This window comes from Acomys minous, assembly GCF_964271855.1.
Source record: "Acomys minous genome assembly, chromosome: 5".
Lineage (NCBI taxonomy): Eukaryota > Metazoa > Chordata > Mammalia > Rodentia > Muridae > Acomys > Acomys minous.
Genome location: NC_140494.1, coordinates 84,567,850 through 84,582,798, shown reverse-complemented (window position 1 = coordinate 84,582,798; position 14,949 = coordinate 84,567,850). Strand labels below are relative to the sequence as shown.

General features: G+C 51.6%; 1 protein-coding gene across 3 annotated transcripts; it reads left to right on the top strand.

Moving 5' to 3' along the window:
- The first annotated feature begins 2,123 nt into the window (after nt 1–2,123).
- On the top strand, nt 2,124–13,575 carry RAB3D (RAB3D, member RAS oncogene family). Of its 3 annotated transcripts, XM_084781840.1 has the most exons (6): nt 2,128–2,281; nt 3,305–3,346; nt 4,480–4,764; nt 5,412–5,530; nt 5,644–5,768; nt 10,092–13,575. In XM_084781840.1, the coding sequence occupies exons 3-6, from the start codon at nt 4,537–4,539 to the stop codon at nt 10,277–10,279; spliced, it is 660 nt and encodes a 219-aa protein (XP_084637966.1). In that variant the 5' UTR covers nt 2,128–2,281; nt 3,305–3,346; nt 4,480–4,536; the 3' UTR covers nt 10,280–13,575. The 3 variants fall into 3 exon arrangements, with proteins under 3 accessions (XP_084637965.1, XP_084637966.1, XP_084637967.1); XM_084781839.1 differs by lacking the exon at nt 3,305–3,346 and having other exon boundaries at nt 2,124–2,281; XM_084781841.1 differs by lacking the exon at nt 3,305–3,346 and having other exon boundaries at nt 2,133–2,281; nt 4,526–4,764.
- Nucleotides 13,576–14,949: the final 1,374 nt, after the last annotated feature.

Below are 14,949 nucleotides of genomic sequence, written 5' to 3'. Positions count from 1 at the left end.
AGTGGGGCGTGGTAGTCTGACTTGATTTGGCTGATGAGGCGTGAGCACAAGTGGCATGTGTTTGCGAGGCAGGAGAGAACTAACTCGCCTCATCCTTCCTTAGTCCATAGCATCTGTCCCCACATGAGAAGCTAGGTGAGTGGTGGTCTGGAGGCTTTGGGGGCTGCTCGTTCCTCAGCAGAACTCAGCTCTCCCTAGCTAATGCACTCATCTCGAGTCATAGATGTTGGAGCGTTGGTCCCTTGAGGCAAGTGGGTGAGTAGAGAAGTTTAAGTTGCTCTCTCTGTCTCTGTCTCTGTCTCTGTCTGTCTGTCTGTCTGTCTCTGTCTCTGTCTCTGTCTCTCTCTGTCTCTCTCTCTCTCTCTCTCTCTCTCTCTCTCTCTCTCTCTCTCTCGTGTGTGTGTGTGTGTGTGTGTGTGTGTGTGTATGTGTGTAGGTAGGGTCTGTAGTTTAGGTTGACCTGGAATTCTGTGGCCCAGGTTGACCTGAAACTCATGACAGTGCTGTCTCCTTCACTTCTCGTGTGCTAAGATTACAGGCGTGAGCCACTACATCAGTCTCTATTTTTTTGAGACAGGTTCCCACTATGTAGCCAATCTAACCTGAAACTTAACCTGTGACCCAGGCTAGCCTCAAATTAATGGCAGTCCCCCCACCTTAGCTTCCCAAGTACTAGGGTTACAGGTGCACACTGTCTCACCTGCACACCCATGTGCATGTACACACACACCCACACCTTTTGAGACAGGGTCTCATATAGCCCAGGCTGGTCCTGAACTTACCACATGCCTGAGTATGGCCTTGAACTCTGCCTTCCTCTATTTCCAAACACGGGTTACACTGTAAGCCCCCCATGTCTAAATGTCTGGTTTTGTTTTTGTTTTTTACATTTACTTATTTAGTGTGTGTATATGTGGAGGTTCACAGGACAACTTGTGGGTATTGGTCCTTCTACCCTGTGGGTTTCTGGGATCAAGTCCACCCTGTTGGTCCCTGGAATCCTCTTTTCAGGCTTAGCGGCAAGGGCCTCTACCCAGTCATCCATGTTGACAGCCTCTCTATATTATTTTGAATTCTAAATATTGCTGTGCGGTCTCAGGTAAATATCTGCCTTTCTTTGACCCTCAGTGTCCTTATTTTTAAAACATATTTTAACTCCAAGAACCCTTAAGAGTATTGAACAGTGGAACTCAGCACCCTTTAGGGCCAGGGACTTAGAATCCTCCCACACTGCACAGGAGTATGCCGAGCAGTCATGAAGCCCCCAGCACTGAACAGAAAATGGGGTGAGAGGGTAGAGTGCTTGCTTAGTTTATGAGAAGCCTTGGGCCCCATCCCTGGCACCATGTAAACCGGACGTGATTTTGCATACCTTCAATCCCAGACCTGGGGAGGTGGAGGCAGGAGGATTCTTCACTTCATGGTGAGTTCGAGGCAAGCCTGAACTAAGTGAGACCTTGTCTCTAAGACAAAACAGTATTAATTTTTTTCAGATTTTAATTTTAGTTTACCTGAGTGTTTTTGCCTGCCTGTATGTCTGCACCACGTGGGCCCTTGCTGCTTGATGAGGTAAGAAGAAGGGTCGGATCTCCTGGAACTGAAGTGATGGATGGTTGTGAGCCAACGTGTGGATCCTCCTCGGCAAGAACAAGTGCTTCTGACAGCCGAGCCGTCTCTCCAGCTCCCAAAATAAAAATAAAATAAAAACAAAAACACGGTTACACACGTTTTGTTATGAACCACTTGGCAGATGAGAAAGGGTTCGGGGAGATTAAAAAATGTCACAGTCCTAGAAAGGGCAAGTGAGACTAGAATTCAGCTGAAGTTTTCCTCTTAACCACAGAGTGCATAGAAGACGTTTTCTACTTGTAGTTAGGAAGGAGAGGCTATGGGGTGGGGGGACTTACAGCTCTTTTGGGCTCTCTCTAGCTCTGACTGACTCTTCCTGCAAGGCCTCGCCCACTCCGCTCTAGGATTTTTGCGGCGACCAGGTCCCCGACAGGCCACGCCCATGTCCTGGCTCCTGCGCGGAGCCCCCCCGACCCGCAAGACCACGCCCACCTCCGGACTCCAACTCTCAGGACAGCCCCGCCCTATAGCCCCGCCCCCTGTAGTCGCTCCTGCTCTTGCTGCTGCCTCGCCCTCCACCTGGGCGGAGCCGGCGCGGGATCCGGTTGTCAGTGCTGGCGGCGGCGGCGGCAGCTGCGGGGCGGGGGTCGCGGCCGTGTGCGGGCCGCAGCGACTTCGTGGGCGGATCCTTGTGTGCTAGGCGGGACCCGAGGTGAGCCCAGGAGCGAGTGCGCCCGCCAGCATGCCGGCTCGCGCGTGCGCTGTGACAGGGTTGAGCTGGGGTCCGCGCGAGACTGGGTCCCGCACCCCACTCGCCGCTGCTGGCTCCTCTGGGTTCCCCACGCCCGGCTGGCTCCGCGAGCGGTGGCGGAGCGGGCGAGAAGCCCAGGCGGGGGCGAGTGAGGGCGCCATATGGTGATGGGGGAGGCACCTGCTGGTGCACGCATTGCAGTGACAGCTCGGATGCCAGCCTTAAGGGTTGGGGACCCCTAGATGGCCTGGAAGAGGCGAGGTGGTGGGGCGGGGGCCAGCCTGGAGGCCCTGCTGGACGGACGCTTTGCGGTCCCTTCTCAAACCCGTTCTCCCGGAATACAGGGTGGGGTTGGCTGCGTTCTCCTTGGAAATGCACGGGGCAGAGAAACAGAAAACACCGTTGAGAAATCCTTTTGCTTGGGCTTCAGAGAGAGACTCTAGACAGCTGGAGAAACCGAAGCCTGGGGAGCTTGGAAGGGCACCCTAGATTCGGATGAAACAGCATGCTGCAGTGTGGGCATATATACAGCAGGATGTGGGGTGGTGGGTTTTGTGATCATTGAGTGGCGAGAATAATTCCCCTGGATTTGATGACGTTCATTCCGGTCTGTGGACCATGGTTCGGGTGAGTCAGCTTTGACCAAGAGAGAGCCAGGCCCTGCCCCTTTAACAAATAAAATGGCAGGTACCCACTTGGGAGCCTAACTGGGCTTTTAAACAATGCTATATTTATAGAAATTCCACTTACCCAGGGACAGGGTTAAAGTGGACTTGGAGGGGAGAGGACAGGCACCCAGTGGCAGGCCCCCCCTTTCGTGCCCCCCCCCCCGCTAAAGTCAACATCCAGGCCCTGATGGAGGGGGCTCTGTCTAGCTGGCAGTCACCACCCCCCTCCAGCTCACACCTGGCCATGCCAGCTGCTTGACTGGGCAAAGTCCAGCCTGCAGCCCGTGCAACTTCCTCACAACTGCCCCCCCCACAGGCCCTGAATTTTCACCTGTTACCTGGCTTCTGCAGCATTAAGGCAAGTGATCAGAGAAGGCTCAATTTTGCTGCCTTTTTTTTTCTTTAATTGAGACAGGTTCTCGTGTAGCCCAGTTTGGTACCAAACTTCCAGTGTAGCACAGGATGACCTTGAACTCCTGATACTCCTGTCTCCCTAGTGCTGGAATTACAGGTGTGCACATCACACCTGGTGCAGTGGGTGCTGGGGCTGAAACCTTAGGCGAACACCAGCCCCAGGCCTCAGCTTCACCCTTTGTGTAAAGATCAAGTGGCAACCATAGCCCTTCCACTGCGGCTTCCCCCAAAAAGGTGAGGCTCTGTCTTCCGCACAGCTGTGGCTCTTCAGAGACCAGCACCGGTGCAGAGAAGGACTCAGCCGAGATTTGTTGGTGAACTTAACAAGAATCATTAAGAAGGAAGGGCATAGCAGTGCACGCCTGTAATCCCAGCTCCAGAGACAGGGCTCAGAAGTATGAGGTCGTTATCCACCACTCAGGGAGAGTTTGAGGCCAGCCTGAGCTATGTGGGACCTTTTCTTTTCTTTTTTCTTTTTTTTTAAAGATGGAGGACTTTTTTTTTTTTAAGATTTATTTATTTATTATGTATACAGTGCACATCAGATCACATTATAGATGGTTGTGAGCCACCATGCAGTTGCTGGGCATTGAACTCAGGACCTCTGGAAGAACAGTCAGTGCTCTTAACCTCTAAGCCATCTCTCCAGCCCCCTGTGGGACCTTTTCTAAAAGAATAAAAAAGAAGAAAAGGAAGAGGAGTAGAGAGAGATGGCTCAGCTGTTAAAAGCAGCTTTTTCAGAGGACCTGACTTAGTGCCCGGGTCAGGCAGCTCACGACTACCTGTAACTACAGCCCCAAGGTGAAGGTATGAACCAGTCAAGCCCCATACACTTGGTAGAGGTAGGAGCAATAGTGAGGGTTAGAGGCCAGACTAGGTTCCATAATGAGACCTTGTGTCCTAAAATAAATAAAACGAGGGCTAGGGATGGCTTTGCAGGAAAAGGCATTTGTTGCCCAGCCGGATGACCTGAGTTCCATCCCAGATCCACGTGTGGGAAGAACTGATTCCTGGACCCAAATGGACCCACAGTCTCAGTTATTGGTGTCTGCTCCTTTCCCCCTCCCCCCCCCACAGGATTCCGCTCTTTCACATCAAGATTTCTGGCCTCCCTTCCAAGCAGACCCCACCGCGATGGCATCTGCTAGTGAGCCCCCTGCCAGCCCAAGGGATGCTGCCGACCAGAACTTTGACTATATGTTCAAACTGCTCTTGATCGGGAACAGCAGCGTGGGCAAGACCTCCTTCCTGTTCCGCTACGCCGACGACTCCTTCACCCCCGCGTTCGTGAGCACGGTGGGCATCGACTTCAAGGTCAAGACAGTCTATCGACATGATAAGAGGATCAAGCTGCAGATTTGGGTGGGTCGAGTAGCCATTCAGGGAACGGGATGGCGGGGGCGGGGGGAGGGGAGGGGGCGTGGGCGGCGTAGGGGGCGCAGTCAGTAAGGAAAAGACCCTGAGTAGAGCTCCCGGCAGGGTGTGTGAACACGCCTGCCCTGGGTGGCCTGTGGAGGGACAAGGCAGACTGAAGGTGCATGTGGGAGGTACCAGTGACTAGTGAGGAGGAAGTTTGGGGCCATCTATCTCAGGGACTCCCGTGGAGGCTGCCAGGTTCAGAGCCTATACACCCTGTCCCCAGCCCAGCTGTTGAGACCATTGTGGTAACAAGGGGGGTGTCAGATGGAGATGGAGATGGCGGCCTGAGGCCCAGGTGGCTCTTTTTTGTGTATGACTATTACATTGGTTCTTGGGGACAAAGTTAGGGACACTCATGAATGGGAGACAGCCCTGCACACTGGAGCTGAGTCGGTTAACTGAATTCTCAGATGGGACAGTGGGACTTGGTGACACATGCCTGCAGTGCCTCCCCCGTGGGCCTCTGCAGGTCACACCACTCTTCTCCCAGCAGAGTGGGCCACAAGAGCAGACCCCCTGTCCCTTTCAGGGTCCTGCAGTGTCAGGTGGGAAGCAGGTGGCCCCTAGCTGACTGACTGCTGTTTGCCCAGGACACAGCAGGCCAGGAGCGCTACCGGACAATCACCACAGCCTACTACCGTGGAGCCATGGGCTTCCTGCTCATGTATGACATTGCCAACCAGGAGTCCTTCGCCGCCGTGCAGGACTGGTGAGTTCTGAGCAACCACTGACGTGCCCTAGGCTTTTGCTACCCCATCACCACCACCCCCAGGCCCCTCCCCCAATCCCTAACCCTCCCTCTCACTGTCTACAACTCCACAGGGCTACACAGATCAAAACCTACTCGTGGGACAATGCCCAGGTCATCCTTGTGGGAAACAAGTGTGACCTGGAGGGTGAACGGGTTGTACCTGCCGAGGATGGCCGGAGGCTCGCGGATGACCTTGGTTAGTACCCAACCTGACGTCACGTCTCCAAACTTTCATCTTCGCCATTGAATCCCACAATGGTTAGCTGAGGGTCTGAGGGGGGAGGGGAGAAAAATACCCATGTGTTGGGGCTGGGGAGGTAGATGGCCTGGTGGGTAAGTGAGTAAGCACGCTTTGTTGTGCAAATATGAGGCTCTGAGTTAGAGTCTCCAACACCCGAATAAGAGGCCAGACATGTATATACATGCACACAAACACCCACACACACATGCACACCCGCCTGGTCAGGCCTGGAACCCCAGCTGTCTGTACATTAAGCAAGCACACTACCACTGAGCAACACCACCCATCTAGGCTCTACTTTTTTGTTTTCTTTTCTTTTTTAAAGATTTATTTATTATTATGTACACAGTGTTCTGCCTACACATATACCTGCAGGCCAGAAGAGGGCATCAGATCACATTATAGATGGTTGTGAGCCACCATGTGGTTCCTGGGAATTGAACTCAGGACCTCTGGAGGAACAGTCAGTGCTCTTAACCTCCGAGCCATCTCTCCAGCCCCACTTTACATTTTTCTTTCTTTTTTTTTTTTTTAACAGTCTCACTATGCAGCTAAGGCTGAACTTTGAACTCAAGATCCTTCTTTCTTAGCTTCCCAATTTGCTGGGACTGCAGGCTTCCTTTTTCATTCAGGATATTGACTTGTTGTAGGAACTGAGTCTTCTTTCATGACGGGGAAGATTCTGCCCTGTGAAAATCCAGGTGTAGTCACACCCAAATCCTAAATCAAGCCTAAAAGTTGCAGGAACTTGGAACAGAATTTCCAAGAGGTGAAGGTTAGCCTGGGATGCACAATGAGACATCTCTTAAGCAGACAAGGGCTGGAGGGATGGCTCAGCAGCTAAGAATTACCTTGTTTGTTTGTTTTTTAAAGATTTATTTATTTATTAGTATGTATATGTGTTCTGCCTTCACGTATACCTTAGGCCAGAGAGGGCACCAGATCACATTATAGATGGTTGTGAGCCACCATGTGGTTGCTGGGAATTGAACTCAGGACCTCTGGAAGAGCAGTCAGTGCTCTTAACCTCTGAGCCATCTCTCCAGCCCCTGAATACCTTGTGTTCTTGCAAAGGACCCAGGTTTGATTCCTTAGCACCGGCATGGCAGCTAACAACCATTTGCACACATATACAGTCAGGCACACATACATATGCAGAAAATACATTTTAAATATTAAAATAAATTCATAAACAAAAATCCCAAACTGTTTTAGGGTTGCCGCTCTAGGGTTGCAGAGTGTTTGCCTAGCATACGAGACACCTTTGAAGTACCACATACAGCAAGGAATTGTGGTACACACTTCTCATCTCAGCACTCAGAAGGCAGAGGCAGGAGGGTCAGAAGTTCAAAGTCAACCTCAGCTATGTAGTGAGTTCCAGACCATGCTGGTCTGCATGAGACCCTATTAGAACCAAAGAAAGACACTTAGAAGGCAGAGGTTAAAGGCTGGCCTGGGCTGCATAGCAAGTTCTAGGTCTGGCACGGTTGCATAGTGAGACTCTCTTCCAAAAAAGAGGGGGGGGGAGCACAAAACAATAACAAAAAAGAAAAGAACCCAAACAAAAGAAATATGAAGAAGAACTGGAGCTTGGTGGCACATACCTTTAGTCCCAGCACTCGGGAGGCAGAAGCAGGCTGATCACTGTGAGTTCAAGACCAGTCTATTTTACAAAGCAAGTCCAGGACAGCCAAGGCTACACAGAGAAACCCTGTCTTGGAAAAAAAAAAAGAATGCAGATGTGTGAGGGGGAGTTGATACATGTTAATAAAACACCAAATTTACCCTAGAAGATAGTAGAGCCACACAGATTTCACCAGGCTCCTAAGAGCTGAGTTCTTGTACTCTGTAATATTCACCATTCAGTCACCCAGCCAGCAGCTTCTGAGCATTACTCAGGGCTGGAGATGTAGCTTAGCAGTAGAGCCCCTGCCTAGAATCCCCCAGTGAGGGGCTAGGGTGTGGCTCAGTGGTAGAGCCCCTGCCTAGAATCCCCCAGTGAGGGGCTTGGGTGTGGCTCAGTGGTAGAGCCCCTGCCAAGAATCCCCCAGTGAGGGGCTGGGGTGTGGCTCAGTGGTAGAGCCCCTGCCTAGAATCCCCCAGTGAGGGGCTGAGGTGTGGCTCAGTGGTAGAGCCCCTGCCTAGAATCCCCCAGTGAGGAGCTGGGGCATGGCTCAGTGGTGGAGCCTCTGCCTAGAATCCACCAGTGAGCAGCTGGGGCGTGGCTTGGTGGTAGAGCCCCTGTGTAGAATTTCTCAGTGAGGGGCTGGCTGTGAGATAGAAGACCTGTTTTGCCCTAGTTTCCAATCCTGCACTGAGAAATACCCTAAAGTCTTCTCTATATATACTTTGTATCAGTGACCAAGAGCTGCAGGAAGATTTAAGGCCTCCTTGGGCTGCTCCATTTTAGTAGCCGAGATGAGTATGAAGTGGAAATCGTACATTCACCTAGTCAGGGTTACGCTTAATGCTGGAAATCAGATGCACCCCCTCATGCTAAGCATCTTTCTTCCCTCTGGCTCCAGCTTTCCATTGTGTCCTTTCTGAGCTGCGGGTTGAGAGATGGCCTCACTATAGCCCAGGCTAGCTGGGGGTTGAGAGATGGCCTCACTATAGCCCAGGCTAGCTGCAGGTTGAGAGATGGCCTCACTATAGCCCAGGCTAGCTGGGGGTTGAGAGATGGCCTCACTATAGCCCAGGCTAGCTGGGGGTTGAGAGATGGCCTCACTATAGCCCAGGCTAGCTGCGGGTTGAGAGATGGCCTCACTATAGCCCAGGCTAGCTGGGGGTTGAGAGATGGCCTCACTATAGCCCAGGCTAGCTGCAGGTTGAGAGATGGCCTCACTATAGCCCAGGCTAGCTGCTGGTTGAGAGATGGCCTCACTATAGCCCAGGCTAGCTGGGGGTTGAGAGATGGCCTCACTATAGCCCAGGCTAGCTGGGGGTTGAGAGATGGCCTCACTATAGCCCAGGCTAGCTGCAGGTTGAGAGATGGCCTCACTATAGCCCAGGCTAGCTGGGGGTTGAGAGATGGTCTCACTATAGCCCAGGCTAGCTGCTGGTTGAGAGATGGCCTCACTATAGCCCAGGCTAGCTGCAGGTTGAGAGATGGCCTCACTATAGCCCAGGCTAGCTGCTGGTTGAGAGATGGCCTCACTATAGCCCAGGCTAGCTGGGGGTTGAGAGATGGCCTCACTATAGCCCAGGCTAGCTTGGAGCCTCAGCAGTTCTTCTGCCTCAGCCTTCTGAGTCCTGGGATTACAAGCGTGCACCACCATGCCTGGCTCTGGCTTTTTTCTTAAGATGCATCTGGGTGCTTTGCCCACAAACCTACATGTCAGTGCGCCATGTGCTGCAGACCCCAGAAGGGAATCAGATCCCCCGCAGCTGGAGTTAGAGAGAGTTGGGAGCTACGTGTGAGTTCTGGGGATTGAACCCAGGCCCTCAGGAAGAACAGCCAGTGTTCTTTTTTCTTTTTCTTTTTTTAATATTTATTTATTATTATGTATACAGTGCTCTGTCTGCATGTACACCTGCAGTCCAGAAGAGGGCACCAGATCACATTACAGATGGTTGTGAGCCATCATATGGTTGCTGGGAATTGAACGCAGGACCTCTGAAAGAGCAGACAGTGCTCTTAACCACTGATCCATCTCTCTAGTCCCGTAGTTTATTTAGTGTCTGTGTGTGACACGCGCACACACATATGGAGGTCTGCCCTTCGGTCTTGTAAACTCTGAGGATTGAACTCAAATCAATTCAGACTTGGCAACAAGTACCTTGGCCACTGAGCCATCTTGTCTCCTGAAGACTCTTAGCTAGGTGCAGCCTGTAATCACTGTACTCTGATAGCTGAGGCAGGAGGATCCCTGAGTTGGAAGCTGTTTGGATTATTTCAGCATTGCTACACACTGAACTTTTGTCTCAACTTCAAAAGGGGTTGACTGAGCCTGGGAAGGACCCTAGGATCTACATTCAAACAATCACGCATGGCAGTGCACACTTGTCACCCAAGGGGCTTATGGGCTAGCCAGCCAAGCCTGCCTGATGAGTTTTAAGTCATTGAAAGACGCTGTCTCAGAGGAAAAAAAAAATGGTGATGGCAGAAGAGGGACAACACACCGACATGCACATGCGTACTCCCCCCAACCCCCAACACACACAGCAGGTCAGGCAGGAGTGAGCTCAGAATACAGGTTTAAACAACTCCGCTTTCTAGGTCCAGCCCCTTGGGACTCGCCTGACTGTCGCATCTGTCCCCACCTTCTGTCCATGCAGGCTTTGAGTTCTTTGAGGCCAGCGCCAAGGAGAATATCAATGTGAAGCAGGCGTTCGAGCGCCTGGTGGACATCATCTGTGAGAAGATGAACGAGTCCCTGGAACCCAGCTCCGGCCCGGGCAGCAATGGGAAAGGCCCAGCCCTTGGAGATACCCCGCCCCCCGAGCCCAGCAGCTGTGGCTGTTAAGGGCAGCCCTTGACCTCCTCACACCTGTCCCCCGCTTGCCTCTTCAAAGACTGCAGCCGAGGTGTGAGCTATGGGGGCCATTTCCAAGCTCAGGGCACCCCTTCCCGCCTGTCCCCTTCCTCCCCCACCACCACCCCCCCCCCCGCCTCTTGTACAACTTATCTCCCTTTCTCACCATGTCAGTGTGCTCAGACGGTCCCGGTTAGAGCACACAAACCCCAGGGCTCTGCTCAGCTTTGTCTTGAGGGGTTGGGACACCCCATGTAGGTGCTTACTGCTTCCCAAGGCGTTTTGATGGAGGGAGGGGTCTGTGGGCAGCATTGCCTTCTGTGAGTGATGGAGGGGACACTCCATGCCTTCTGCCTTTAGAACCATTTCCCAGGTGTATGATCTACTCTTCGTACTGTTGGCTGAAGGTGTCGCCTGGTGTGGGTTGCTGTCCAGCTTAGCCCCAGCGGCCTCTATAGCTCAGGTCCACCAGCTTGGCCTTGAAGCCTGCCTGTGAACTGACCGCTAACCCAGGGCGCAGGCAGGTCCCCAGTTTCCACACTGGTTCTCTGGCATCTGCCAGAAAGCCTGCTTTCCAGTTATACAAGGGCCAGAGTCAGAGCCACTCCTGGCACGGGTGACTCTCCAAAGTGCCTTCCAAGCCTCCCCTGAATCTGTGTCACTCGGTGTAGGTTAAGGCCACTCCCAGAATTAAATTTTGGAACATTCCAGGCCCTGTCACATGAGGGGCTGGGACTGACCCACTCTTAGCAGTCCAGCCGTCAGTTCACCTCAGAGCCATGGGACTGAGCTGCTCGCCCAGACCCTGGTCTGCCTGGTGGTGTTTTAAGCAAGAGTTTTACAAATCTTACATCCTGTGTAGAGACGGAAGTGGGGAAACCAGCCCACAGAGGACGTGCTCTTGCTGGTCAGTGTCTGATGGCAGGAGCCTTCCACCTGAGGACTCTTGTATAGACCTGGTGTCAGTGTCATCTCCATCACCACTGGGGCCCAGGGACACTGTGGGGTCATGGGGAAGGATGGGGAGAAGACACCAATGGGCAACCCAGTGTTTCAGCTGGTACCTCCTGGGAGCAACAGGCCCTCCTGTGAATTGGAGATGGGCTGTGGGTTGTGATCTATGAGTCCACAAAGTTTGGGGCTTATCCTGTAGGATCCCCAATTCTCTCCAGCCAGGAGGTCCTCCCTACTCACCAACCAAACTCCCTCTCCACACCTGACATCTCATGATTCAGGTGACACTGTCCAGATGGTCTGCATTGCAAATCCTTGATTCTCTATCAGAGGTGGAGTCCACTCCATCAGTCCCCACAGCCAAAATGACATCTGAAGCCTTACTGAGCTCAACATCCTCCCGGGGGTGAGCGACAATGCCTGGTTCAGGTTGACATGTATTTCTAGCCCTGCCAACATCTGTCCCTAAGGGCATCAGGGCGAAGCTATCTTTGTATAAACTGGGTGAAAGGGAGTGGATAAATCACATTAACAAAGTGAGGGCTTTGGAAGACTTGGAAGAGAGAGCCAATTTTTTTTTTATGTTGCTTTATCATTAAATAGTCAAAACGGCTAAAATTAACTTCTTAATATTCAACAGCTTGCGGGGCATGGTGGTGCACACATTTGATCCCAGCACTCAGCAGGCAGAGGCAGGTGGACCTCTGCGTTAGAGGCCAGCCTGATTTGTAGAGCTGGTTCCAGAACAGCCAAGCTCCACAGAGAAATACTGTCTTGAAACAAAGAAACAAAAAAAGCAAGAGAGACCCTGTCTAAGAATAAAAACCACAACAATGACAAATTCACAGGTGTCTGGAACTAGCTAGTTTCCTAGTTCCATGCTAGCATGTTGCACAGGTCCTGAGTCTGAAGGCCCCAGCACCACACAAACTATGCCTGTGGTTCAGGGATGTCATCCTAATGTAGGCAGGAGGATCAGGTTGAGGTCACCTTTGATTACTACCTAGGAGGTTCAAGGCCAGCCTGGAGCTATACGAGACTGTCTCAGAACTGAAAAGAAAGCAAGCCTGTCCAAAGATTCTCCTGAGCCGTCCACCATGCCTCAGCATAGTGGCGAACAGCCTGTCCTTATCCAAGACCGTTCCTGTCACTTCCTGGCACCAAAATCACCTCTGACTGGATTTTGGATTTGGTCTTGGCTTTCTGTTGGCTCCCTACTTGGAGTAGGCACCTGTGGTTTTCTTATAACTGGGAATTTGCCTGGTAGGGTGGCTCATCTGAAGTCACTTGCTACAGAGCCTGTGACCTAAGTTAAGATTCCATGATCCATGAGGTAGAATTGATCCCAAGTCACCCTCTGACCTCCACACATGTGTCATGGTATGCATGGGTGTGCACACAGTCAATGTAAAAAAAAAAACTTTGTTTTGTTGAGACAGGTCTCTGTATAGCCTAGCTGTCCTAGAACTCACTCTGAGGCTAGCCTTGAACTCACGGAGATCTGCTTGCCTCTGCCTCCCTGAGTACTAGGATTGAAGGCGTGTACCTACCTCTACCTGGCTATAAAAACTTTTTTTTAAAAAACTGAATAATGTGGAAACTTTGTTTATTGCTCCAATTAAGAAGGATTTGAATGTCTTGATTATTCCAGTAGGTTTTACCAGGGATGGGCGCTGGGTCCCTGGTGAGCAGAGGCTGCCATCTGGGGGGATGGGAGCCTGTGGAGTTTACAGACAGAAACTATGCTGAAGACCAGGGAAATGTTTGTGTGCAGCAAGAGAAAGCCCAGGAGCACCCAGCTTCTGGCACCTTCTTCCTGTGTCCTCCCAGAGAGAAGTGGCCGTGGATGGCTACAGTGGTCTGATGGTCTGGGATTTGTAAGTTTGTTTTTTTTTTTGGTTTTTCTTGTCCTTGTTTGTGGGTTTCATTCTGTAGCCCAGGCTGGCCCGGAACTCTGTGTAAAGAGATCCACCAGCCTCTAGGCCTCCCCAGTGCTGGGATTTGAGGTGTGCATCACTGGTGCCTGGCTGACTTTCCTGCCTGCTACATGGTGGGACGACAGGCCACCCCACCATACCCTGTTTGCTGCAGAGCTGAGCGTGGAGCCCAGACCTCCTGCAGGTGAGGCAAGCGCTCTACCACCAGGCTTGGCCCAGGCCTGGTCTCTACGTCCAGGGGGTGTTTCTGTTCCTGGCTCCCCTCTAGCAACCCTGAAATAATGCTGAGTCAACTCTGGCCTGCCTGTTCCTATTCTTTGACATCCAGTCCAGAAACAAAAAAATGTGTGCTTCTTCCGATGTGACAAAATAAAGGAAGCTTATTATGCCCATGTGTATATTGTGTAAGTTCACTGCAAAGCCAGTGGTTGGTTGTGGGGTACAGAGCCCTCGTCAGGGCTGCGGCTGTTTCTAGCCAGGCCCAGCCACCTTGTATAAAGAACGTTTTGCTTTGTAAAGACAGTGCAGTGGGTATTTGCCTCCAAGTCTGATGACCCAAAATTGATTCCTGGAACCCACAGAGTGGAAATCAGATTCCTCCAAGCCGTTCTCATGTCTTAGGCTTTCTTTGCTGCAATGAAATGCCAAGACCAAAAAGCAAGTAGGGGAGGAAAGGTTTTATTTGGCTTACACTTCCACATTGTAGTCCATCGTTGAAGGAAGTCAGGTCAGGAACTCAAACTGGAACCTGGCACCTGGAGGCAGGAGCTGATGCAGAGGCCGTGGAGGGGTGCTGCTCACTGGCTTGCTCCTCAGGGCTTGCTCAGCCTGCTTTCTTATAGAACCCAGGACCACCAACCCAGGGATGGCACCACCCACAATGGGTTGGACCCTCCTCATCAATAACTAATCAAGAAAATCTGATCTTATGAAAGCATTTTTTCCCTCTCCCCCCCACCTTTTTTTCTCCCCCCCACCTTTTTTTTTTTTTTTTTTTTTTTTTTGTGACAGGGTTTCTCTGTGTTATCTTGGCTATCCTGGAGTCTCCTATAGACTAGGCTGGCTTCAAACTCACAGTGATCCACCTGCCTCTGCCTCCCGAGTACTGGGATTACAGGCGTGCACCACCATGCCCAGCTAGGAAGGTTCCTTCCTTTTGGATGATTGTAGCTTGTGTCAAGTTGGCATAAAACTTCCCAGGACACCTCTGACCTCCACATATATGTTGTGGTACATTTGCCCATCCCACGCTAAACATAAATGTGTAAGACCCCTTTTGAAGAATGTTTGTTTTTATCTTATGTTTATGATTGCTCTGCTCACGTGTGTATGTGTGTGTGTGTGTGTGTGTGTGTGTGTGTGTGTGTGTGTGTGCGCACCACTTGTGTGCCTGGTGCATGCAGAGCTCAGATGAGGGCATCCAGAAACCCTGGAATTGGAGTTATGGGTGGGCATAAGATGACATGTGGGTGGTGGGAATCGAACCCACGTCCTCTGTAAGAGCAGCAAGTTCCCAGCTGAAGAAGATGGTGCAAGTCCAGGACAGCCAAGGCTAACACAGAGAGGCCCTGTCTGAAAAAAAAAAAAAGAGCATTTGTTGTTCTTGCAGAGGACCCAAGTTCATTTCCTAGGGCCTACATGGTGACAACCACGCATAACTCCAGTTCCAGGCCATCTGCCACTTTCTTAGGACCTCCACAGGCACCAGGCACATAGATGGTGCACATATATACATGCAGGTGAAACATTCACACAAATATCTAACAACAA

What these genes read in the sequence shown, in the direction of transcription:
- RAB3D (XM_084781839.1), top strand. Translation starts at nt 4,537, where the DNA reads ATGGCATCTGCTAGTGAGCCCCCTGCCAGCCCAAGGGATGCTGCCGAC. An exon ending in GGATCAAGCTGCAGATTTGG is followed by an intron (nt 4,765 to 5,411) that starts GTGGGTCGAGTA and finishes CTGTTTGCCCAG; the next exon opens with GACACAGCAGGCCAGGAGCG. An exon ending in TTCGCCGCCGTGCAGGACTG is followed by an intron (nt 5,531 to 5,643) that starts GTGAGTTCTGAG and finishes ACAACTCCACAG; the next exon opens with GGCTACACAGATCAAAACCT.